Here is a 27,573-nt window from a genome sequence, read left to right on the forward strand (position 1 = left end):
CGCCTCCCTCTTACACCCCCACCTCTCCCCTCCCTCTCTTACACCCCAACCCCTCCCCCTCACTCTCTTACACCCCCGCCTCTCTCCCCTCCCTCTTACACCCCCACCTCTCCCCCTCCCTCTCTTACACCTCCACCACTTTCTTCTCCCTCCCCCTTTTTTCCCCCTCATAAGCAAGGATCATTTAGTGACCAAAACATGCGAAGCTGCGATCACGTAGAGGTACAGACTCTCTCAGCAGGTCCCTACACGGCTCATTTCCCACTGCATGGGAAAAAGAGAAAACAAAACATATAATCAATAGCATGTGATGTGGGACATATATGCGGCACTTAAGTAGTTAACATTATGACATATATGTGCTGTGTGTGAGCTACAGTGTAATTAACAAGTGGTGAAATAAAATCTAAAAAATAAAGTGCAAGAAAAATAAAATATATACAGTATATTTCCTGTGCTTATTCCTGCAGCAAATGATATCTGCACCTCTCTCCTGGGGGGCAGAAATATCTCAGTAACTACTGTTATTACCTGTGTGTGTTTAGAGTTGCTTATTAAGTAGGGATGGGAGAGTTTAAGATAAGAGAGCATTAAGTAGTTGTACCCTTGTAGAATTTGGCACCTGCTGTGCTAAAAAATATGGCGTACGCCCCTTTTAAGGTGAGGGAAAAAAACAACTCAGAATATAGTCAAGAAACGTAAAAGCAAATCACATGTTTCTTAGTTCATACACCGGCGCCAATATGCAAATATAACTCCACCCTGGGCTCCTTCTACTTGCTCCATAAATCCCTAATATCTTCGGAGACAGACGCAGACATGGCGCAACTATGATTAACATCTGGCGAGGTATATTTCAGCACGACAAAATAACAGCGCGGCACCTACATTTTGCCTTCAGGACACAGTACTTAGAATGACAGAAAATCCATGATTTTCTTTATTAGTAAAAAATAAATATAAAGTAAGCAGCTGGTAAAAATAATGAATGGAATAAAGTTGTCTTTCAGGGGAAGTCAGACTGAGGTTGCTGATGGCTTTTAACACAGGAAACCACCCAATAAACTGCTGAAATCTATTACTATGCCCATGGTTGTGCAACACTGTTGTGTAAATTGAGTACCCCCCCTCACCACCCCAACAGTTTTTTCTATTGTTGATTTCTTCAGCAACCTTTTCTAGCTGTGGGTGATGGTGATGGGGACTGGAAGTTATAACTTGAGAGCCCTAAAGCAGTGTTACCGCTCCTACTGTTAGATAAATAACATTGCATAATAAGGACGACCCCCATCGAAGCCACAAGTTTAAGCCTGGTAATTTGTCTTGGTACTGTATACAGCCATATACTGGCCACTGGCCTTTCATAACATGTTCTCAACATAATAATAACACCATAAAGATTGCATTTCTCTTCTTTTTTTTCACACAGGGGCTGTGGCAACAAATACATTCACCACGGAAACTGCAACTGGAACCATAGTTGAAGTGGGTGTAGAGTCAACTGCAAGCTACACATCTGGGACATGGAGTCCAAAGACTACATCCAGCCTTACACCTGTCACAAGTGGAGTACCAACAATTAGCATAAAAGTAGCATCTACAGCAACTGATGTTTCTCCAGGAACGCTGTCAACCAGTAGCTTAACATCAGAAGAAAATACGAACACAATGACAGTCAGTCCCATGACTGGAATTCATACAATAGTTGGACTCTCTTCAATAACTAGTATGACCTCCACTTCTACAACAAGTGTACAACCAACAAAGAACTTAGCATTTGAAACAAGTGCAAACCTAAACAGAATCTCCACATCAGACATATATGTGGTGTCAGACAGTGACTCAACAAGTAGATCATCAGAATTACCATCAACCACATCTAATATTGAAATAAGTGTGCAACCAACCTTCATTTCTACGAGTTCAGCACCAAACACAAGTTTGGAAACTGGAAGTACAAATCAAACTCTTATTTCTTCAGATGGAACAAGTGCAGTGCCAACACAGAGCATTTCATCCACACAAAGTGCAGCTTCAACAACTACATACAAAAGTATAACATCTGAAACAAGTACACAATCCACAAATAGCATCACATCCGAAAGAAGTACTGAACCCACAACAAGCACCACATCTGAAACAAGTACTGAAACAACAAGAAGTATCACATCTGAAACAAGTACTGAACCCAAAACTAGCATCACATCTGAAACAAGTACTGAACCCAAAACTAGCATCACATCTGAAACAAGTACTGAACCCAAAACTAGTATCACATCTGAAACAAGTACTGAACCCACAACAAGTATCACATCTGAAACAAGTACTGAACCCAAAACTAGCATCACATCTGAAACAAGTACTGAATCCACAGGTAGTATCACATCTGAAACAAGTACTGAACCCTCAACTAGCATTGCATCTGAAACAAGTACTGAACACAAAACTAGTATCACATCTGAAACAAGTACTGAATCCAAAACTAGCATTACATCTGAAACAGGTACTAAACCCACAACTAGCATTACATCTGAAACAGGTACTGAGCCCAAAACTAGAATCACATCTGAAACAAGTACTGAACCCAAAACTAGCATTGCATCTGAAACAAGTACTGAGCCCAAAACTAGCATTACATCTGAAACATCTGAAAGTACTGAACCCAAAACTAGCATCAAATCTGAAACAAGTACTGAACCCACAACAAGTATCACATCTGAAACAAGTACTGAACCCAAAACTAGCATCACATCTGAAACAAGTACTGAACCCAAAACTAGCATCACATCTGAAACAAGTACTGAACCCAAAACTAGCATCACATCTGAAACAAGTACTGAACCCAAAACTAGCATTGCATCTGAAACAAGTACTGAGCCCAAAACTAGCATTACATCTGAAATATCTGAAAGTACTGAACCCAAAACTAGCATCAAATCTGAAACAAGTACTGAATCCAAAACTAGTATCACATCTGAAACAAGTACTGAATCCTCAACTAGCATTACATCTAAAACAAGTACTGAACCCTCAACTAGTATCACATCTGAAACAAGTACTGAACCCAAAACTAGCATCACATCTAAAACAAGTACTGAACCCTCAACTAGTATCACATCTGAAACAAGTACAGAACCCAAAACTAGTATCACATCTGAAACAAGTACTGAATCCTCAACTAGCATTACATCTGAAACAAGTACTGAACCCAAAACTAGTATCACATCTGAAACAAGTACTGAACCCAAAACTAGCATCACATCTGAAACAAGTACTGAACCCACAACTAGCACCACATCTGAAACAAGTACTGAACAAAAAACGAGCATCACATCTGAAACAAGTACTGAACCCAAAACTAGCATCACATCTGAAACAAGTACTGAACCCACAAATAGCACCACATCTGAAACAAGTACTGAACAAAAAACTAGCATCACATCTGAAACAAGTACTGAACCCAAAACTAGCACCACATCTGAAACAAGTACTGAACAAAAAACTAGCATCACATCTGAAACAAGTACTGAACCCACAACTAGCACCACATCTGAAACAAGTACTGAACAAAAAACTAGCATCACATCTGAAACAAGTACTGAACCCAAAACTAGCATTACATCTAAAACAAGTACTGAACCCAAAACTAGTATCACATCTGAAACAAGTACTGAACCCAAAACTAGCATCACATCTGAAACAAGTACTGAACCCACAACTAGCACCACATCTGAAACAAGTACTGAACCCACAACTAGCACCACATCTGAAACAAGTACTGAACAAAAAACTAGCATCACATCTGAAACAAGTACTGAACCCAAAACTAGCATCACATCTGAAACAAGTACTGAACCCACAACTAGCACCACATCTGAAACAAGTACTGAACAAAAAACTAGCATCACATCTGAAACAAGTACTGAACCCAAAACTAGCATCACATCTGAAACAAGTACTGAACCCACAACTAGCACCACTTCTGAAACAAGTACTGAACAAAAAATTAGCATCATATCTGAAACAGGTACTGAATCAACAACAAGTATCACATCTGAAACAAGAACTGAACCCAAAACTAGCATCACATCTGAAACAAGTACTGAACCCACAAAACGCATTACATCTGAAACAAGTACTGAACCCACAACAAGTATCACATCTGAAACAAGTACTGAACCCAAAACTAGCATCACATCTGAAACAAGTACTGAATCCAAAACTAGCATCACATCTGAAACAAGTACTGAACCCACAAACCGCATTACATCTGAAACAAGTACTGAACCCACAACAAGTATCACATCTGAAACAAGTACTGAACCCACAAAACGCATTACATCTGAAACAAGTACTAAACCCACAACTAGCATTACATCTGAAACAAGTACTGAACCCAAAACTATCATTACATCTGAAACAAGTACTGAATCCAAAACTAGCATTACATCTGAAACAGGTACTGAACCCACAACTAGCATTACATCTGAAACAGGTACTGAACCAACAACAAGTATCACATCTGAAACAAGTACTGAATCCACAGCTAGTATCACATCTGAAACAAGTACTGAACCCACAACTAGCATTACATCTGAAACAAGTACTGAACCCAAAACTAGCATCACATCTGAAACAAGTACTAAACCCACAACAAGTATCACACCTGAAACAAGCACTGAACCCAAAACTAGCATTGCATCTGAAACAAGTACTGAACCCACAACAAGTATCACATCTGAAACAAGTACTGAACCCAAAACTAGCATTGCATCTGAAACAAGTACTGAACCCAAAACTAGTATCACATCTGAAACAAGTACTGAACCCAAAACTAGTATCACATCTGAAACAAGTACTGAACCCAAAACTAGCATCATATCTGAAACAAGTACTGAACCCAAAACTAGCATTGCATCTGAAACAAGTACTGAACCCAAAACTAGCATTGCATCTGAAACAAGTACTGAGCCCAAAAATAGTATCACATCTGAAACAAGTACTGAACCCACAACAAGTATCACATCTGAAACAAGTACTGAACCCAAAACTAGTATCACATCTGAAACAAGTACTGAATCCAAAACTAGCATCACATCTGAACCAAGTACTGAATCCAAAACTAGCATTGCATCTGAAACAAGTACTGAACCCAAAACTAGCATCGCATCTGAAACAAGTACTGAACCCAAAACTAGTATCACATCTGAAACAAGTACTGAACCCACAACAAGTATCACATCTGAAACAAGTACTGAGCCCACAACAAGTATTACATCTGAAACAAGTACTGAACCCAAAACTAGCATCACATCTGAAACAAGTACTGAGCCCAAAACTAGCATCACATCTGAAACAAGTACTGAACCCACAACAAGTATCACATCTGAAACAAGAACTGAACCCAAAACAAGTATCACATCTGAAACAAGTACTGAACCCAAAACTAGCATCACATCTGAAACAAGTACTGAACCCACAACTAGCACCACATCTGAAACAAGTACTGAACAAAAAACTAGCATCACATCTGAAACAAGTACTGAACCCAAAACTAGCATCACATCTGAAACAAGTACTGAACCCACAACTAGCACCACTTCTGAAACAAGTACTGAACAAAAAATTAGCATCATATCTGAAACAGGTACTGAATCAACAACAAGTATCACATCTGAAACAAGAACTGAACCCAAAACTAGCATCACATCTGAAACAAGTACTGAACCCACAAAACGCATTACATCTGAAACAAGTACTGAACCCACAACAAGTATCACATCTGAAACAAGTACTGAACCCAAAACTAGCATCACATCTGAAACAAGTACTGAATCCAAAACTAGCATCACATCTGAAACAAGTACTGAACCCACAAACCGCATTACATCTGAAACAAGTACTGAACCCACAACAAGTATCACATCTGAAACAAGTACTGAACCCACAAAACGCATTACATCTGAAACAAGTACTAAACCCACAACTAGCATTACATCTGAAACAAGTACTGAACCCAAAACTATCATTACATCTGAAACAAGTACTGAATCCAAAACTAGCATTACATCTGAAACAGGTACTGAACCCACAACTAGCATTACATCTGAAACAGGTACTGAACCAACAACAAGTATCACATCTGAAACAAGTACTGAATCCACAGCTAGTATCACATCTGAAACAAGTACTGAACCCACAACTAGCATTACATCTGAAACAAGTACTGAACCCAAAACTAGCATCACATCTGAAACAAGTACTAAACCCACAACAAGTATCACACCTGAAACAAGCACTGAACCCAAAACTAGCATTGCATCTGAAACAAGTACTGAACCCACAACAAGTATCACATCTGAAACAAGTACTGAACCCAAAACTAGCATTGCATCTGAAACAAGTACTGAACCCAAAACTAGTATCACATCTGAAACAAGTACTGAACCCAAAACTAGTATCACATCTGAAACAAGTACTGAACCCAAAACTAGCATCATATCTGAAACAAGTACTGAACCCAAAACTAGCATTGCATCTGAAACAAGTACTGAACCCAAAACTAGCATTGCATCTGAAACAAGTACTGAGCCCAAAAATAGTATCACATCTGAAACAAGTACTGAACCCACAACAAGTATCACATCTGAAACAAGTACTGAACCCAAAACTAGTATCACATCTGAAACAAGTACTGAATCCAAAACTAGCATCACATCTGAACCAAGTACTGAATCCAAAACTAGCATTGCATCTGAAACAAGTACTGAACCCAAAACTAGCATCGCATCTGAAACAAGTACTGAACCCAAAACTAGTATCACATCTGAAACAAGTACTGAACCCACAACAAGTATCACATCTGAAACAAGTACTGAGCCCACAACAAGTATTACATCTGAAACAAGTACTGAACCCAAAACTAGCATCACATCTGAAACAAGTACTGAGCCCAAAACTAGCATCACATCTGAAACAAGTACTGAACCCACAACAAGTATCACATCTGAAACAAGAACTGAACCCAAAACAAGTATCACATCTGAAACAAGTACTGAACCCAAAACTAGCATCACATCTGAAACAAGTACTGAACCCAAAACAAGTATTACATCTGAAACAAGTACTGAACCCACAACAAGTATCACATCTGAAACAAGTACTGAATCAACAACAAGTATCACATCTGAAACAAGTACTGAGCCCAAAACTAGCCCTACACCTGAAACAAGTACTGAACCCACAATAAGTATCAACTTCACAGATGAATCAAGTAATGAGTCAACAATCAGCACCATGTCTGGAGTAAGTAATGAGCCCACAACCAGCACAACTTCTGGGACAAATGTGGAACCCACAGTCAGCGCCACATATGGGACAAGTACTCAACCCAGAACATACGGGACAAGTAGTAAATCCACAACGAGTTCACAATCTAACGCCAGTGCTTCACCTACCTCCAGTTCATCATCCAGTGCTGAATATACCACTAGTTCTCCATCTCAAACTACTGATGTGCCTACAGCCAGCTCCATATCTGAAACCAGTGCTGCACGTGCAAGTTCCACATCTAAAACGGGTGTTACTCATGCATTTTCAATGACCTCAATATCAACAAACAATATTCCTGCTACGAGTTTCACAGCTGAAACAGATACTACCCCTTCGAACAAGTTCCCATCTGGTCCTACCTCTACATCTGCAATTACCAATATGTCCAATACAAGTTTCACTTCTGAATCGAAAGTGCCTACATTCAGCACTGAAATCGGTGTCATATTGACAACTTTATCTACCTCTGGAATTAGCACTGCCCCTACAAACAGCTTAGAGTATGTATCCAGCACTGCAACCAAAACTAGCTCCACATCTGGAATAGGCAATGTATCAACAAAAGTCACATCTGGAGGAAGTACAACGCAAGTAACATCTGACACAAGCTCTCAGAGAACTGCAGCAACTTCAATAACAATGAATACAACTTTGGCAACTTCCTTCATTACTGCCTCCCCTCCGACACGTTCTGTGCAATTTAAAATTCTAAACAGGAATTTCTCTGAAGGTCTGAGTAACCGCTCCTCCCCGGAATTTCAGGAACTGAAGAAGGAAATTGAAACGTTTGTAAGTAACCAATCACTTTACTATAACTTATTGCTTCACGTTGTTGCACGTGTATAGTTCGGTGCTTATTCTTTCATTTCATTGAGTGTTGCTGTTAGTTACCTGGTACTGACCAACATCTGTATGCAAATATATACAGCATGCTGCCCACAGCAAGGCCCCCAAAACGTGAACATGTCAAACTGTCCTTTATCTAGAGAATACCCTTTGAGAAGGGTAAGGTGGATCATTTCATGCCGTGTGACAAAACAAAGACCAGAAATTAATATTAGTGGATAATAGAAGTTGTATCCCAGTTATGTCAATATTCTGTTGTTTTATACATTAAATCTTAAATATTGTTGTATTTGCATGTTAGGAAAAAATTGTGATGTGTTTATGTTCTATCCGTACAGGTAAATCCAATCTTTCTGAAGACATTTCAAAACGCAGAGAGTGTGGAAGTAATTCAATTCAAGTAAGTAATTACCTGGTGTCTTAGAGAAGTAATATAATAGGAGAATGTTTAAATTATACAAGGTGTAAGGCTAGAGCCCCAGTGGTCCCTGCTGCACGCACGCCTGGCGGCACGTACACGGGTGAAAGCGCGATCTGCGGTCTATTGTGAAGCGATGGGATGCGCGGGGGGTGCAGCCATGCCGGGGGTGGGCACGGCCATAATGTCTACAATACCTGCACTCCTATTGGTCTATATGATCTGCCCTGCCATTGGCTGCCCGCACACCACGTGATCGTGTTGCGGCACGGAAAGACAAAAGTCTTGCCTTTCCTGCCAGCGGTTGCGTCATTGCGCTTTGCGCACCCCCATACACACGGCGACTGGAGCCTGCCCCTTAGAGGGCTGTGCTGTGGTGTGTGGCGCGCGCGCAGTAGCGCGTGCCGCAGCGGCCACTGGGGACCTGGCCTAAGAGTCAAACACAACAAATGTAATGTATTTAGTGTTAAGTTTATGTTAAAAGGAAGTCCTGCCTTGGATGAAAGTGAATTAGGAACAGTGACACATTTAATAAATTAAATAGAGCTGATTGATACTCTAGAACTATTATCAATCATTTTTTTCACTTTTAGCATTTCCGTGGGATAAGACTGTTTGTCCTGGAAAAATGCGAATCATATTTATTTTCTAAAGATACAAATGAGTAAAAAAGCCAGTTACTCATAAGTGGTTTAAAATAATTGTTCTTGATTCACTATGATGGGCTGCTACTTCTAGAGAGACATTTTAACCCTGACTAATATAGGGGCGTACAAATAGACATTACTACAATAGCCATACATCAGGGGTGTGTGTATCCAGAAGTTGGATGGACGTGCGTTATTTATATTTATTTTATAAGTGTAATTCTCACCATATGCATTAATAGTATATATATATATATATATATATATATATATATATATCTATATATTATATATCTATCTATATATATATATATATATATATATAGATAGATATATACATATATATACATACACACACATACACACACATACACACACACAATTCCAGCAATCTCTAACACCAGAACCCACCACATTATATATATATTTATATATATATGTGTCAAAAGGAGGGCTATATATATATATGTATATATTACAATTATTAATTAGAATCCATGTTATGTTGATACATATGCGTTAGCCAAAAAACATTACTTACTCCATCTTTAAGGTGTAAAGAACAAGCAAAGCAAATAACCTTCAAGAACAGTAACGCACACACACATTTCTTATTACACATCCCTGGCCCTAAGCTCCTCCCATAAATCCCTCATCTAGTCGCAGACAGACTCAGACCTGCTGGAAAATGTTGCAAATAAGATTAGATGCAGCCGGACGCAGGTATATTTAAGGGCAACTTGCAACAAAATACCCACTTTGCGCTTACATTTGATATGTAGATCCTAAGGCGCACATGTATTAAGGGAAAAGTGGCGCAATCCTAGGGGAATACAAACTCCACTAGCTGTATCCAAGAAAAAAGCCTATTGGTCGGTATCGCTTCGTGTGGGGCAGAATATTTGCTACAGAATTGCACCACTTGTGACTTGATGCATAGATCCCATTGGGTTTATCGATGCGTAGTCATACTGTATACTGTAAGTACCAGTTTATGTCACGTTCAGCATAATGAATGATGTTTCCTTCCCATCCCAGAAATGGTTCAGTGATTGTCAACCTCACCATAAAGTTTGCTAATGGCACAGACGTCCCTATCAGTGCCGAGCTGGTTCAAGCTCTGTTTGATGCTTTGAAAAATAACAGCATTCTTGGAGATCTCAAGTTAGATATTTCAAGTATTGAATCGGATGGTAAGTTAGAGCATGTTATTCTAGTCCTAAATAATTGTTGATGTTGAAAACAAACATAAATGACTCCAGTCCTCCGCACTCACTGCTCTTGGCAAAGTATTTATTTTTATTTATTTATAAAAATGTTTTACCAGGAAGTAATACATTGAGAGATACCTCTCGTTTTCAAGTATGTCCTGGGCACAGAGTTATAAAAAATACATGGTTACATTAAAAGAACAGGGTTATACAGTTACTTCACAGACATTTCATGGACAGATTAAGTAGGAAAATTGGGTACAGGGGATAGAGGGCTTGTGAGTTTCTGATAGTTGATGTTAAAGCTGCTCTATTTCTAACATCAGCGAACGGCAGCAAACGGCTCACGCCCTTTGGCTGCCCTTGGGCTGCGCCAAAGGCTGTGCGCCTTTGGGGCAATGCAGATGTACGCTGGAGTGAACAAAAAGATCTTTGTGTCCCCATGGCTCATTAACATTCCAGTGGGTGGGGTTGCCGATTCAACAAAGATCAAGCACATGTTAACCCTTAGCACGCTGGTCCTGTGCAACATTTGGCAACATAGGCCAGTTCAAGAGGGTTTGACTAAATGTATCATTCTTCTAGGTATATATAGGTGTGCATTGTATACTTCTGCCATAACTGGAACAGCTGGACATTGTTTTAATACCATTTGGTTTGGATTGCATTTATTGATATTATTGTGTAAAAATTATATTACAAAGGTATATTTGGGATATTAATATAAACATTCACAAGAAAATATTTTCATTGATGGATAATGGTAAATATCAAAATATTATCATTAAAATGAGAAAACACTGTTATCCAAATATTTCCCAAAAGTACAATATGTCATTTTAACTACTGTCATTTTTAAACTAACATTAACAAACTATTAAAATTGTCTTAAACATCAATAATTTTAATTACATCTACGCAACAACAAGAGAACAGTATTAATAAATCCGATAGTATGTATTAAATAATTCTGCCTATAGTTTGCTGTTTTACTCATTTACATACAGTATATCTCCAAGGGGTTTAATAATCAATCCCATCCTGTTGTTAACGCCTTAACAATGGGAGTTAATGATTGATTATCAATGATGCAGTGACAATTACAGATCTTATTTAATAGACCCACAAAGCACATTTATTTGAAGTATTTTGTATTTACTTTTACGTATATTTACAAACAGGCACAATATATTACAAGGCAATCCAACTCAAGTATATACTAAGGCCTCTATTCAATATGCTATGAATCGGTTTCCCCATGCTGGGAAAGGGGTTAGCACTATTCAAATGAATGGGACGCAAGTCTTCTTCAGCATGGTGGAGCTGCTTCACAACATACAGTATTAAATAGATTAGAGAGACTTTGGTCTCCGTAATAAAACATGAAACTATAGAGGGATGAACAGGTAGGGTACGGCTGCTACCTTTAAGTGAATAAATGTCGCTTCTGCCAATATGACATTTGGGTCATTGGTATTTCCTGTTACTATTTGTAAATGAGCGGCTTATCTCTTTAACAGGTGTGAAAATATCCACAACTACAACAAGCTCTGTACCTACAAGTTCAGCAGCTGGAACCGCTGCTTCATCTACAAGCAATTCAGCTGTTGTAACAGGCACTTCAGCTACAACGAGTTCAATATCAGAAAGTAGTGCGCTTGCATACAGCTACCAATCTGAAACCACGGCTGTATCATCCAGTAGCCCCGCTTCTGGAAGCAGTGACATGCCCGCTAGCATCTCAACTAGTGTTACACTACCTAGTAGTTCTGTATCAGAAACCGGTAATATACCGAATACCAGCTCAAAAGAGGAAACCAGCCAAATATCCACAGACAGCACCACCTCTGAAACCAGCACTGTACCAACTACCAACTTCACCTCTGAAACCAGCGCTATACACACTACCAGCTCCCCCTCTGAAACCGGCGCTATACACACTACCAGCTCCCCCTCTGAAACCGGCGCTATACACACTACCAGCTCCCCCTCTGAAACCAGCACTATACCAACTGCAAGCTCTATACCCGAAACTAGCCCTATGACAACTACCAGCTCCATCTCTGAAACCGGTGCTATACACACTACCAGCTCCACCTCTGAAACCAGCGCTATACACACTACCAGCTCCCCCTCTGAAACCAGCGCTATACACACTACCAGCTCCCCCTCTGAAACCGGCGCTATACACACTACCAGCTCCATCTCTGAAACCAGCACTATACCAACTGCAAGCTCTATACCCGAAACTAGCCCTATGACAACTACCAGCTCCATCTCTGAAACCAGCACTATACCAACTGCAAGCTCTATACCCGAAACTAGCCCTATGACAACTACCAGCTCCATCTCTGAAACCAGCACTGTACCAACTACCAGCTCCACCTCTGAAACTGGTGCTATACCAACTACCAGCTCCCCCTCTGAAACCGGCGCTATACACACTACCAGCTCCATCTCTGAAACCGGCGCTATACCAACTACCAGCTCCCCCTCTGAAACCAGCACTATACACACTACCAGCTCCCCCTCTGAAACCGGTGCTATACACACTACCAGCTCCATCTCTGAAACCAGCGCTATACACACTTCCAGCTCCCCCTCTGAAACCAGCACTATACACATTACCAGCTCCACCTCTGAAACCAGCGCTATACACACTACCAGCTCCACCTCTGAAACCAGCACTATACTCACAACCAGCTCCACGTCTGAATCCAACTCTACATCTGGAACCAGTGTCATAACAACATCCAGCTCAACATCCCAATTCAACCCAACATCTGGAACCACATTCATTCCCACATCCATCACCACAACTGAATCTAATCCTACATCTGGCACTAGTGTCATACCCACATCTAGCTCCATATCTGAACCCAACCCTACATCTGGAACCAGTGGAATTCGCACATCAAGCATCACATCGGAATACATCCCTACATCTGGCACTAGTATTATACCCACCTCCACATCTGAATTAAACCTTACATCTGGCACTAGTTTTATAACAACATCCACATCTGAATCGCCCACTACACCTATAACCAGTGTCATTCCCACATCAAGCACCACATCTGAAGCCAGCCCTGCATCTGGAACCACTGTCCAATCCCCATCTGCATCCACATCTGAATTACCTCCTAGATCTGGCACTAGAGTCATACCCACATCCAGCTTCACATCTGAAGCCAGCCCTGCATTGGGAACCAGTGTCAAATTCGAACCTCTATCCACATCTGAATTACCTATTACATCTGGCACTAGTATCATACCCACATTCAGCTCCACATCTGAATCTGGCCCTAGATCTGAAACCAGTGTAATTTCCACATCCAGCATCATATCTGCATCCAACCCCACATCTGGTACTAGTGTCATTCCCACATCTGAATCCAACCCTACATCTGGCACTAGTGTCATATCTACATCATCAACTTCCACATCTGAATCCAATCCCCCATCTGGCACTAGTGTCATACCTACATCTGAATCCAACCCTACATCTGGCACTAGTGTCATTCCCACATCTGACTCCAACCCTACATCTGGCACTAGTATCATTCCCACATCTGACTCCAACCCTACATCTGGCACTAGTGTCATACCTACATCAACTTCCACATCTGAATCCAATCCCCCATCTGGTACTAGTGTCATTCCCACATCTGAATCCAACCCTACATCTGGCACTAGTGTCATACCTACATCATCAACTTCTACATCTGAATCCAACCCCACATCTGGTACTAGTATCATTCCCACATCTGAATCCAACCCTACATCTGGCACTAGTGTCATTCCCACATCTGAATCCAACCCTACATCTGGCACTAGTGTCATACCTACATCATCAACTTCTACATCTGAATCCAACCCCACATCTGGTACTAGTGTCATTCCCACATCTGATTCCAACCCTACATCTGGCACTAGTGTCATATCTACATCATCAACTTCCACATCTGAATCCAATCCCCCATCTGGCACTAGTGTCATACCTACATCTGAATCCAACACAACATCTGGCACTAGTGTCATTCCCACATCTGACTCCAACCCTACATCTGGCACTAGTGTCATTCCCACATCTGACTCCAACCCTACATCTGGCACTAGTGTCATACCTACTTCAACTTCCACATCTGAATCCAATCCCCCATCTGGTACTAGTGTCATTCCCATATCTGAATCCAACCCTACATCTGGCACTAGTGTCATACCTACTTCAACTTCCACATCTGAATCCAATCCCCCATCTGGTACTAGTGTCATTCCTATATCTGCATCCAACCCCACATCTGGTACTAGTGTCATTCCCACATCTGAATCCAACCCTACATCTGGCACTAGTGTCATATCTACATCATCAACTTCCACATCTGAATCCAATCCCCCATCTGGCACTAGTGTCATACCTACATCTGAATCCAACCCTACATCTGGCACTAGTGTCATTCCCACATCTGACTCCAACCCTACATCTGGCACTAGTGTCATTCCCACATCTGAATCCAACCCTACATCTGGCACTAGTGTCATACCTACATCATCAACTTCTACATCTGAATCCAACCCCACATCTGGTACTAGTATCATTCCCACATCTGAATCCAACCCTACATCTGGCACTAGTGTCATTCCCACATCTGAATCCAACCCTACATCTGGCACTAGTGTCATACCTACATCATCAACTTCCACATCTGAATCCAACCCCACATCTGGTACTAGTGTCATTCCCACATCTGAATCCAACCCTACATCTGGCACTAGTGTCATATCTACATCATCAACTTCCACATCTGAATCCAATCCCCCATCTGGCACTAGTGTCATACCTACATCTGAATCCAACCCTACATCTGGCACTAGTGTCATTCCCACATCTGACTCCAACCCTACATCTGGCACTAGTGTCATTCCCACATCTGACTCCAACCCTACATCTGGCACTAGTGTCATACCTACTTCAACTTCCACATCTGAATTCAATCCCCCATCTGGTACTAGTGTCATTCCCATATCTGAATCCAACCCTACATCTGGCACTAGTGTCATACCTACATCATCAACTTCCACATCTGAATCCAACCCCACATCTGGTACTAGTGTCATTCCCACATCTGAATCCAACCCTACATCTGGCACTAGTGTCATATCTACATCATCAACTTCCACATCTGAATCCAATCCCCCATCTGGCACTAGTGTCATACCTACATCTGAATCCAACCCTACATCTGGCACTAGTGTCATTCCCACATCTGACTCCAACCCTACATCTGGCACTAGTGTCATTCCCACATCTGACTCCAACCCTACATCTGGCACTAGTGTCATACCTACTTCAACTTCCACATCTGAATTCAATCCCCCATCTGGTACTAGTGTCATTCCCATATCTGAATCCAACCCTACATCTGGCACTAGTGTCATACCTACATCATCAACTTCCACATCTGAATCCAACCCCACATCTGGTACTAGTGTCATTCCCACATCTGAATCCAACCCTACATCTGGCACTAGTGTCATACCTACATCAACTTCCACATCTGAATCCAATCCCCCATCTGGTACTAGTGTCATTCCCACATCTGAACCCAACCCTACATCTGGCACTAGTGTCATTCCCACATCTGAATCCATCCCTACATCTGGTACTAGTGTCATTCCCACGTCTGAATCTAACCCTACATCTGGCACTAGTGTCATACCTACATCATCAACTTCCACATCTGAATCCAACCCCACATCTGATACTAGTGTCATTCCCACGTCTGAACCCAACCCTACATCTGGCACTAGTGTCATACCTACATCAACTTCCACATCTGAATCCAATGCCCCATCTGCTACTAGTGTCATTCCCACATCTGAATCAAACCCCACATCTGGCACTAGTGTAATTCCCACATCTGAATCTAACCCTACATCAGGCACTAGTGTCATTCAAACATCTGAACCCAACCCTACACCTGGCACTAGTGTCATACCTACATCAACTTCCACATCTGAATTCACTCCCCCATCTGGTACCAGTGCCATTCCCACATCTGAATCAAACCCCACATCTGATACCAGTGTCATTCCCACATCTGAATCAATCCCTACATCTGGTACTAGTGTAATTCCCACATCTGAATCCAACCCCACATCTGGCACTAGTGTCCTACCTACATCTGAATCCAACCCTACATCTGGCACTATTGTCATTCAAACATCTGAACCCAACCCTACACCTGGCACTAGTGTCATACCTACATCAACTTCCACATCTGAATTCACTCTCCCATCTGGTACTAGTGTCTTTCCCACATCTGAATCAAACCCCACATCTGCTACCAGTGTCATTCCCACATCTGAATCAATCCCTACATCTGGTACTAGTGTAATTCCCACATCTGAATCCAACCCCACATCTGGCACTAGTGTCATTCCCACATCTGAATCCAACCCTACATCTGGCACTAGTGTCATACCTACATCATCAACTTCCACATCTGAATCAAACCCCACATCTGTTACTAGTGTCATTCCCACATCTCAATACAACCCCACACCTGGTACTAGTGTTATTCCCACATCTGACTCCAACACTACATCTGGCACTAGTGTCGTACCCACATCTAGTTTCGCATCTGGAAACAGCCCAACATATGGAACCAGTGCAATGCTCACATCAAGCTTCTTATCTGACTCTATTCCCACATCTGTAAAGACAGCTGTGGTGCTTAATAATTCCACAGCAGTATCAAGCATAGTGCCCACTGTCAGCTCTGCAGCTACAATTATTGCTACAACAAAAAGCAATACTTTGTCTACCTCCAGTCCCATATCTGCTACAAGTGCCATGAGCGCTGCTACTTCCACATCTGAACCTAGTGTTACACTTACCTCCAGCTCCATATCGGAAAGCAGTGCAACATCTACATCCAGTTCCAGTTCTGGATCCAGCAATGCCCCTACGCCCAGCTCTACATCTGGAATTAGCATTGTAACAACATCCAGCTCCCACTCTGAAACAAGCAGTGTGACAACTACAGGACTCACATCTCTAACAAGTAAAGCTTTAACATCTGCATCCACATCTGTACAGAGCTCCCAGGAAACACAGACATCTTCACCTCTGATAAATACGACTTCAACCTCAACGCCATCATTAATCACTGCTGCCCCTCACACACGCCCATTACGCTTCAAAATATTGAATAGGAATTTCTCTGAGGGTCTCGATAACACATCCTCTGTGCAGTACAAGGAGCTGACATCAAATATTGAAGAGTGGGTGAGTAAATACGGACGAATAAAGGCAAACTGTTCCTGCGAGATCTATATTTGCAGAGCTCATTGGAAGTGACATAAGTAAATACTGCAGTACTAAGACTACTACTTTTGTAATTTGCGCAACTGAGAAACAAAACTAGAAAATGGCTCATTATGGCTCAAAGATTTACATTGTGATGCCTCTATTTATTAAATTATTACATAACTTTTGTTAGTTACCGTCAGTAAACCTTAACCTGCCTGACTTTCCTAACTTTTTTATCCAGTTAGGATTTGTAATTTCAACAACTTTTTTTAATAGCTGCTGACACAAAAAAATGTATACAAAATATTTGCTGCCAAATTGATGGATCAGAACTTTAAGAAAATATTTTTTTCACAGACAAAGGACATTCTCCAAAAACAATTTAACAACACAGAGCAGGCATCTGTCATTTCAATCAGGTAAGAGGCTGGTGTATATAGTGTGTAGTATAACAACAATAATTAGTGGACAATTATTAGCAAACGATCACTGTGATTGTCTTCAGTGAAGATGTGTGTGTGGTGGCAGCATAATTTGCATTGGCTTGAAAAGTGCCTATTTCATTACACTTCACAGCCCAAAGCTGCTCTGTATGGTCAATGATTCATTATTTAGTAAGACTTTTTGTATATCTATCTAGCTCTGCCATTTGGCTACTTTCTTTTATTCTAGTAGTGTTTGTGTGTAACCTCGTTTTGACACACACATGAACACTCTGTAGTGACACGTTCCCTTTGCTCTCAGGCGTGGATCAGTGATAGTGGATCTCCTCATAACCTTTGCTAATGGCACAGAAGTCCCTGTGACTATAGATCTGATCAGGGCTCTCTTTGATGCTGTGAAAGCCAACGACTCCATCCTCAGGGATCTGCTTCTGGATATTTACAGCATTGAATCTAACGGTGAGTGGATATTTGATTTTATCTGAGGAATTGTGGATTATTACATTTATTTTAACCAGCCTCTCCCTTCCTTCCAAATTCATGAGATGACTTGTTATACTGAGATATGTAGTTAAGGAAACACATCAACTGGCAGATATTACATTTTATGCCATATGAACCTGGGGATTATGCAGGGTCAACAGTAATTTCTGGTTTAGGAATGTTTGGAATTATTTAAACATTAACGACTTTGTATGTCTGGTATGGTGAGTGGATATTATTTCTCCTTGTTCATAAATGATCTTATTCTTATATTGCTCTATTCTAAGAATATCAAAGATAAAAATGTCTGGTATTTATTTTCCAGGTGTGCGAATATCCCCAACTACAAGTGCACCTACAAGTAGCCCCAGACCTGAAACCAGTGTGCCCACACCCAGCTCCACATCTGAATCCAGGCCTGCGTCTGTGACCAGTGTCATTCCCACAACTGGAAACACTGACATACCCACATCTAGCTTTACACCTGAATCCTACACATTACCTGGAACCAGTGTTATTCCCACAACAAGCTCCACATCTGATTCTGGCACAACATCTGGAACTAGTGTCATAACAATATCCAACTCCACATCTGATTCTGGCACTATATCTGGAACAAGTGTCATAACAACATCCAGCTCCACATCTGAATTCAACCGAACATCTGGAACAAGTGCCATGCCCCCATCTACTTCCACCTCTGAATCCAACCCCACACCTAGAAACAATGTCATGCCTACATCCAGATCTACAGGTGAACCTAGAACTACAGTTCAAACAAATGTCATGTCTACATCCAGCAGCACATCTGAATTCAGCATTACATCTGGAACCACTATTGAAACACCTCACACACCGGGAACCAATGTAATTCACTCATCCAGCATAACATCTGAATCCAACTCTACATCTGGCACTAGTGTTGTGCCCACATCCAGCTCCACATCTGGAAGCACTGACATACCCACATCTAGCTTTGCCCCTGAATCCAATCCATCACCTGGAACCAGTGGCATTCCCACATCAAGCTCTGCGTCCGATTCTGGCATTACATCCAGAACTAGTGTCATAACAACATCCAGCTCCACATCTGAAATACTTCATACACCAGGAACCAGTGTCATTCCCTCATCCAGCATCTCATCTGAATCCAACCCTACATCTGGCACTAATGTCATACCTACATCCACCTCCACATTTGAATCTAGCTCTACATCTGGCACTAGTGTCATACCCACATCCAGCTCTACATCTGAAGCCAGCCCTGCATCTGGAACCAGTGTCAAATCCACATCTGCATCCACATTTGCATTACCTTCTACATCTGGCACTAGTGTAATACTCACATCCAGTTCCACATTTGAATCCAAGCCTACATCTGGCATTAGTATCACACCCACATCTGAATCTGGTCCTACATCGGCAACCAGTGTAATTCCGACTTCCAGCAGCACATCCGAATCCAACCCTACATCTGACACTGGTGTCATACCTATATCCAGTTCAACATCTGAAGCTAGCCCTACATATGGAACCAGTGTCAAACCTACATCTGAATTACCTCCTACATCTGGCACTAGTATCATACCCACATTCTCCTCTACCTCTGAATCTGGCCCTACATCTGAAACAAGTGTAATTTCTGCATCCAGTAGCACATCTGAATCCAACCCTACACCTGGCAATAGTGTTATGCGTACATCATCTTCCATATATGAATCCAGCACAATATATGGCACTAGTGTCATGCCCACATCCAGTTCTACACTTGAATCCAACCCTACTTCTGGAACAAGTGCCATGCCCAAATCTGGATCCACATCTGTATTCCCTACTACACTTGAAATAAGTGTTATTCCCACATCCATCAACACATTTGAATCCATTCCTACATATGGCACTAGTGTCATTGCCACATCCAGTTCCACATCTGAAGCCAGCCCTACATATGGAACCAATGCAATGCCCACATCCAGCTTCTTATCTGACTCAAGCATAGTGCCCACTGTCAGCTCTGCAGCTACAATTATTGCTACATCAAAAATCAATACTTTATCTGCCTCCAGTCCCATATCTGCTACAAGTGCCATGAACACTGCTTCTTCCACATCTGAACCCAGTGTTACACTTACCTCCAGCTCTTTATCGGAAAGCAATGCAACATCTACATCCAGTTCCAGTTCTGGATCCAGCAATGCCCCTACGCCCAGCTCTACATCTGGAATTAGTATAGTAACTACATCCAGCTTCCACTCTGAAACAAGCAGTGTGACAACTACAGGACTCACATCTCTAACAAGGAAAGCTTTAACATCTGCATCCACATCTGTACAGAGCTCCCAGGAAACACAGACATCTTCACCTCTGATAAATACGACTTCAACCTCTACGCCATCATTAATCACTGCTGCCCCTCACACACGCCCATTACGCTTCAAAATATTGAATAGGAATTTCTCTGAGGGTCTCGATAACACATCCTCTGTGCAGTACAAGGAGCTGACATCAAATATTGAAGAGTGGGTGAGTAACTACTGACTAATAAAGGCAAACTGTTCCTGCGAGATCTATATTTGCAAAGCTCATTGGAAGTGACATAAGTAAATACTGCAGTACTAAGACTACTACTTTTGTAATTTGCGCAACTGAGAAACAAAACTAGAAAATGGCTCATTATGGTTCAAAGATTTACATTGTGATGCCTCTATCTATTAAATTGTTAGATCACTTTTGTTAGTTACCGTCAGTAAACCTTAACCTGCCTAACTTTTTTATCCAGTTAGGATTTGTAATTTCAACAACTTTTTTTAATAGCTGCTGACACAAAAAAATGTATACAAAATATTTGCTGCCGAATTGATGGATCAGAACTTTAAGAAAATGTTTTTTTCACAGACAAAGGACATTCTCCAAAAACAATTTAGCAACACAGAGCAGGCATCTGTCATTTCAATCAGGTAAGAGGCTGGTGTATATGGTGTGTAGTATAACAATAATAATTAGCAAACAATCACTGTGATGGTCTTTGTGGTGTGGTAGCAGCATAAGTTGCATTGGCTAGAAAAGTGCCTATTTCATTCCACTTCACAGCCCAAAGCTGCTCCGTATTGTCAATGATTCATTCTTTAATAAGACTCTTCATATATCTATCTTTTCCTTTATTCTAGTTGTGTATGTGTGTGTGTACATATGTGTTTGTGTGTAACCTCGTTTTGACACACACATGAACACTCTGTAGTGACACGTTCCCTTTGCTCTCAGGCGTGGATCAGTGATAGTGGATCTCCTCATAACCTTTGCAAATGGCACAGAGGTCCCTGTGACTATAGATCTGATCAGGGCTCTCTTTGATGCTGTGAGAGCCAATAACTCCTTCCTCAGGGATCTGCTTCTGGATATTTACAGCATTGAGTCTAACGGTGAGTTACATATTAATTCAGTTTCAAAATCACAACGAAGTGGGCTTTCCAGATTCATTACCACTCTGTCTTACCCGTATCCCACTGAAAATCAATATTCTGCTGTACAAAGCAATATTAAGCATAATTACAATGACTGAAATCTATAGAGGCTCGTTAACTCAGTGCTAATAATGGCTGTTATTTTCTCTGAGGTTAATGATATTCACGAAACTAATTTGATGCAAAAAATGACTGGTTTATATCTCATTAGCAAAGGCTTAACGCCGTATTAAATAACGCGGCTTGTGTTACTCCCATCCAGACCCCTGAAATATGGGATTTTCAGGAGAGGAGGAGATCTGGATGGGAGTAACGCCAATGTTAGGTATGACCCAATGTCAGGTTAAATCCCTGCGATAACTGGAACAGACCTCTGGGGATATGCTTTGTTAGGGGGACCGCCTCTTTTATATATAATTAGCACTAGGGGCGGTTATGGATAACGTAATGACAACGCACCAGTGTGCGCAAAAGAGCTGTCGGCTGGTAGATGGAATTAACCATGTTCCCGCAGTGAACAACTATGTGCTGTATGGGATGGTGAGGTCATTTTGTTCAGTGAGCTGACATCTTTGCATAACTATTGTTACACCTTTTTTTGTGCTTTATCGCTTTTATTTTTTGTCCAATAAAAACATAACAATAATAATAACTTCATTTCACATAGTTTCTTTTCTCCCAATGGGACTCAAAGCAATTCACAATTACAGTGTGCAGTAAGCAGCTCTGTACAGACACAGTCCCTGCACAGATGAGCTTACACTCTATGTTTATGGTGCCTGAGGCACAGGGAGATAAAGTGATTTGGTCAAAGTCACAAGGAGCTGACAGTGGGAATTGAACCAGGTTCTAACACAGGGTCCAGAGTCAGTGTCTTTAGTCACTGAGCCACTCCTTCTAACATAATTTAACCTGGTGTTAGTGAGCTTTGAAGATGCACGTTAATGTTTGTACGAGGCATTACCTTATGTTAGCGCCTCATTAAGTCAATGTCGGATCTCTGTGGATCTGGGTCTAACTGTATTGTGTTTACGTAGAGAGCAGAAGCACAACAACATTATTGAGACCCCTGAACAATAAAGGTTCTGGTCCAGCCCATAATGCTCTGTGTCCTTTCCAAGCCCCATTTTAAACATGAGAATAAAAAACAGCTACTGTCATTTGGGGATGGATCCTTCATCTGATTATTGCTGTAAATTATACCACGTGTGTGCAAAGTTTCCCTCCTGTGCCTCCCTGTCTGCACCCCCACCCTGCTCACACCCCCCTCCTTACCTTTTCTCCGGCGTCAAATGATGCTGCGGGGTCACGTGACGTCGCGTTGCCGAAGACAAGATAAGGGAAGTTGCAGAGGCCTTGTGCGATCCCCCGACATTTAATTTAAATGCCTTGGAGAAGAGCGCGTGGCCTCTGTAACCGCTGCGCCCCCCATGGAAAATCTTGCACCCCAGTTTGTGCATCCCTGGGTTATACTATGGTGATATAGGAGATAGGAAGTAAATAGTGATACTAGGCATCAACAAAGGTGCAGCATGTTCCTTTCTAAGATTAGGATTAGAATTGTAGGATGTGGGAGTTGGGGAAGAATAAGCAGCACATTTTTGATGCAGCTCTGAGATATATAGGACAAATAAACGTTTTTACTTATTAAAATAGGTCAATAGTAAACAGATCTGTTTTATCCACTCTATTAATCTATTACCATTAGAAGTATTAAAAGCATAGCACATTCATGTGTGAAAGAAACTGCAGTATGATGATGGATTTTCTTTTTATAGGTGTGAAAATATTCCCAGACACAACTAGCATTGCACCAACAAGTAGCTACACATCAGTCAGCATTGTGTCTGTTTCCAGTTCCATATCGGAAACAATCACAAGAACTCCTACCAGTCCAATCACTGTTAGCGGATCTGCACCCATATCCAGTGCCATGCCTGAAACAAGGTCATCTGCTACAACTAGCTCCATAACCACAGCATCGGGAACAACTTCCACAACTGTAACTAGTATTATACCATCTACAATCTCAACATCTGGAGCAAGTACTATGCCCACCACAAACCCCTCAACTGAAATTAGCACTGTACCTATTAGCAGATCCACACCTGAGATTATCACAATGCCCACTGATAGCCCTATATCTGGAACTATCACTATACTCTCTTCTAGTTCAATGTCTGAAACCAGCACTAAACCCATCACAAGTCCCATATCTGAAACTAATTCTGTACACACTGAAAGCTCCACATCTGGAACCAGCACAATAGATTTTTCCAGCTCCATACCTGTAGCCAGCACTATCCATACCATGAGTGCCACGACTGCAATTAGCCCTGTATCTACTGTAACATCCATATCTGGAACCAGCACTATATCCACGACTAGCTCCATATCTAGCACGTTACTTACTGCTATGCCCGGTACATTCTCAACTGAGACCAGCAAAATACCCACTACCAGCTCAACCTCTGGAAGTAGTTCTATAGCCACTATAAGCAAAACACAAGGAACCAGCAATATACCCATCTCAAGCTCTACATCTGGCACAAGCATTTTGCCCAGTACTAGCTTCTCACCTGGAGCTAGCACTGTACCTACTAGCAGATCCACATCTGGCACAGACGCTGCATCCATTTCAAGCTTCCCATTTGGAAACACCACTATATTTACTGCAAGACCCACATCTGAAACTAGCACAGCAGCCACTGCAAGTTCCACAGCAGGATCCAGTACTATACGCATGGAAAGTCTGATATCTGGAACCAGTACTGCAGCTAGTGCTAACTCTATATCGGAATTCAGTACAATACCTACATCGGGTTCCACATCTGTAGCCAGCTCTATAACCACTGTAAGCTCAACATCTGGAAGTAGCACTTCACCTACCACTTACCCCAACACGGGCACCAGCACTGCAACAATTACCAGTCCTACGCTAGGAACAGACACTTCCACATCTGAAATCAGTACTGCAGTTAAAGCCACACCCACCTCTGGAACAAGCAATTTGCTAGATACAGTGGTCACATCGTTGACAAGTACAACAACAGCTGTATCTACATCCAAAACAAGCTTCCAAGAGACATCAACAACTTTATCTGTGATGAATACAACATCAGCCTCAACATCTTTGTCAATTGCTAATGTCCCTCTTACATACTACTTGCAGTTTAAAATACTTAACAGGATTTACACAAACAACCTCAGTAACTCTTCATCTAAAGAATATAAGGCTCTGAAATCAGAAGTAGAAGAGCAGGTGAGCGACCATAGGCTTATCATATATTTCTTCTCTTTAGTGAATATATAGGGGTCTATGTACTAGGATAACATTTTAATTTATTGAACATTTTAGTGCTAACAAGTAGTACAACCCCTCATAAAATGTGCATCGTTTGTATGAAGGCTGTATACCTATGTCACATAATACGTAGTTTGAAATACATTTGTATGCATTCCATTATGATAAATACCTGGTTGATACAATTTAAATGAAGACAGAATTCTGTGTATTTTATTTAAACGTATGACCACTGGTAGTGAATGTATTCGTGTAATATTACGTACAATAGCTACATTGTGAAAATAATACATCCCTGCAGCAACAAACACATTTGTGGTTGATACATAGCAACTTAATAACGCTAACACTATTTATAGACTTTGGAGGGTTGACACAAAGTTAAACTTGGCAGAAAATTTCTGTGTGCCCAAAAATATATGAAAAGGATCCTTTTTGATGCTGATAGCACAGATTGAGAAATGTCAGTTAGGTACATACACTCACGTGCAATTTAAAATGACATTTCCAGGCACCAATTTTGCTTCATACATAAACGTTTTTGATGCTTAGTACTTATTGAGTCCCATAAAGTTTTCTGCAGGATTCGTAAGAACCTATATAAAAACGATATTAAAATGTGAAACGTTGCCCGCTGTGAACATAGCTCCAAGGGATTGATCTTCACCTTCTTTCAATGAAAACATTTCTCTCGTAATACATCACGGTGGATTTAATATCAAAGTACTATCTATTTCTGGACAATTAAGCCATAGCGTTAGATATTATAATCATTTAAATCCAATCTTCTGAATACAACGTTCCACAATTTTAATTTAAGGAGTCCCAGTTTTGTTTTTAAAAAGTTGGTGAAATTCAATGTAGCCGTTTCTGAAATCCAAAACCATTACTTAAAAAACATAAGGAATATTTCTTTACATGTGGATTTTACAAGCCACTGAACCGGGTGTGAGCAAACGTTGCCCTGTACGAATATGAAACAGAAGAATTGGTGAGTTCAGACATGACAAGTTGTGCCCCTACGGCTTTTGCAACTAGGGTAATCTAGAGGCAAAGTACAATATTCTAACAATTGCATACAATTCGAGTGATCCAAACTGTTTCCATGGCTTATCTTTTACCAGTCATTCTTCATTATTTCTCATTAGTATGAGGACTGAAGATGTCACATGCCAGGTAACTCCAGCAGGCCCTGAAATGTGAAAGTGTGGACTTTATAGAAATGAGAAGAATGTATCAGTGATCTATAGCGCAGAATTAGCAGAACGTGACGTTGTTAACAAAAGAAACAGACTTTTTAGGATTTATGCCAGGCTCAACTTGGAGGATGATTTGGGCACAGCTTCGACTATTTTTGGGCGCACAGATACAATTTTTTTTAGTACATACCATTTACACCTGTGCGTGATCTGTATCCCATATGTTTGCGCCAATATACCTTGGTTGTACTGAATATGTCTCCTACTCAAATAGCAATAATAGAGATTGTTGTATCTGTGCTGAAAGATAATACATGTTCTCTTCCAAACAGATAAGAATACTCTTTCAACGAAATCTTACATTAGAGCGAGCAGAAGTAATGACATTTCGGTACGTATCAGGTATTTGTGGAGAATGACAAAACAATTACAACTTTGGGGCAACACAGAGAAACATCTGTCATTATGTGCATTTCTTTACTCCACGGAGCAGCACAAATTGTGTTGGCTTCTTGACCCTTTGAGTGGCCCTTGACATATCTACAATGTCATAGGCTCTGGCACTCCAGGGGTCGCATGACCGAGTAGGTTCGTCATATGAGATTTGCTCATTGGCTAGAGGACAACGCATTCTGCGCTTCTGTGGGGTCCTGAACGTGATCTGGCCATCTGAGGAGCAGAAGAGGAGGTCTCATTCTCCTCTATTCCATCAGAAGTGACACCTCGATCACGTGTTTACGAAGTGCCAGTGGGGCTGTGGTCCTCTGGTGCTGCGCCCCAGGACAGTGGCATGTTTAAAAAGTTAAATGTAGCTGATTGACACCTGTTTTGTTTGTTACTCAGACATATCCATGGGGAACAAACACTTTGGAGTTCTTTCACAATCTTTATCTCAAATCTTTTGGTGATAAGGC

The 27,573-nt window shown here is 41.2% G+C and overlaps 1 protein-coding gene across 1 annotated transcript in view; it reads left to right on the top strand.

Annotated features, from left to right (window-relative positions):
• LOC142503315 (uncharacterized) overlaps window positions 1-27,573 on the top strand; it is a 38,250-nt gene that overhangs the window by 4,601 nt on the left and 6,076 nt on the right. Inside the window, exons 3-13 of the mRNA XM_075615466.1 lie at window positions 1,430-8,121; window positions 8,517-8,578; window positions 10,282-10,436; window positions 11,975-17,745; window positions 18,127-18,188; window positions 18,514-18,671; window positions 19,021-21,218; window positions 21,591-21,652; window positions 21,957-22,114; window positions 23,935-25,418; window positions 26,992-27,050. Coding sequence (XP_075471581.1) covers window positions 1,430-8,121; window positions 8,517-8,578; window positions 10,282-10,436; window positions 11,975-17,745; window positions 18,127-18,188; window positions 18,514-18,671; window positions 19,021-21,218; window positions 21,591-21,652; window positions 21,957-22,114; window positions 23,935-25,418; window positions 26,992-27,050 — 16,861 coding nt within the window. The remainder of the gene's footprint in view (window positions 1-1,429; window positions 8,122-8,516; window positions 8,579-10,281; window positions 10,437-11,974; window positions 17,746-18,126; window positions 18,189-18,513; window positions 18,672-19,020; window positions 21,219-21,590; window positions 21,653-21,956; window positions 22,115-23,934; window positions 25,419-26,991; window positions 27,051-27,573) is intronic.

The sequence above is a fragment of the Ascaphus truei genome, chromosome 10, assembly GCF_040206685.1.
Source record: "Ascaphus truei isolate aAscTru1 chromosome 10, aAscTru1.hap1, whole genome shotgun sequence".
Taxonomy (NCBI): domain Eukaryota; kingdom Metazoa; phylum Chordata; class Amphibia; order Anura; family Ascaphidae; genus Ascaphus; species Ascaphus truei.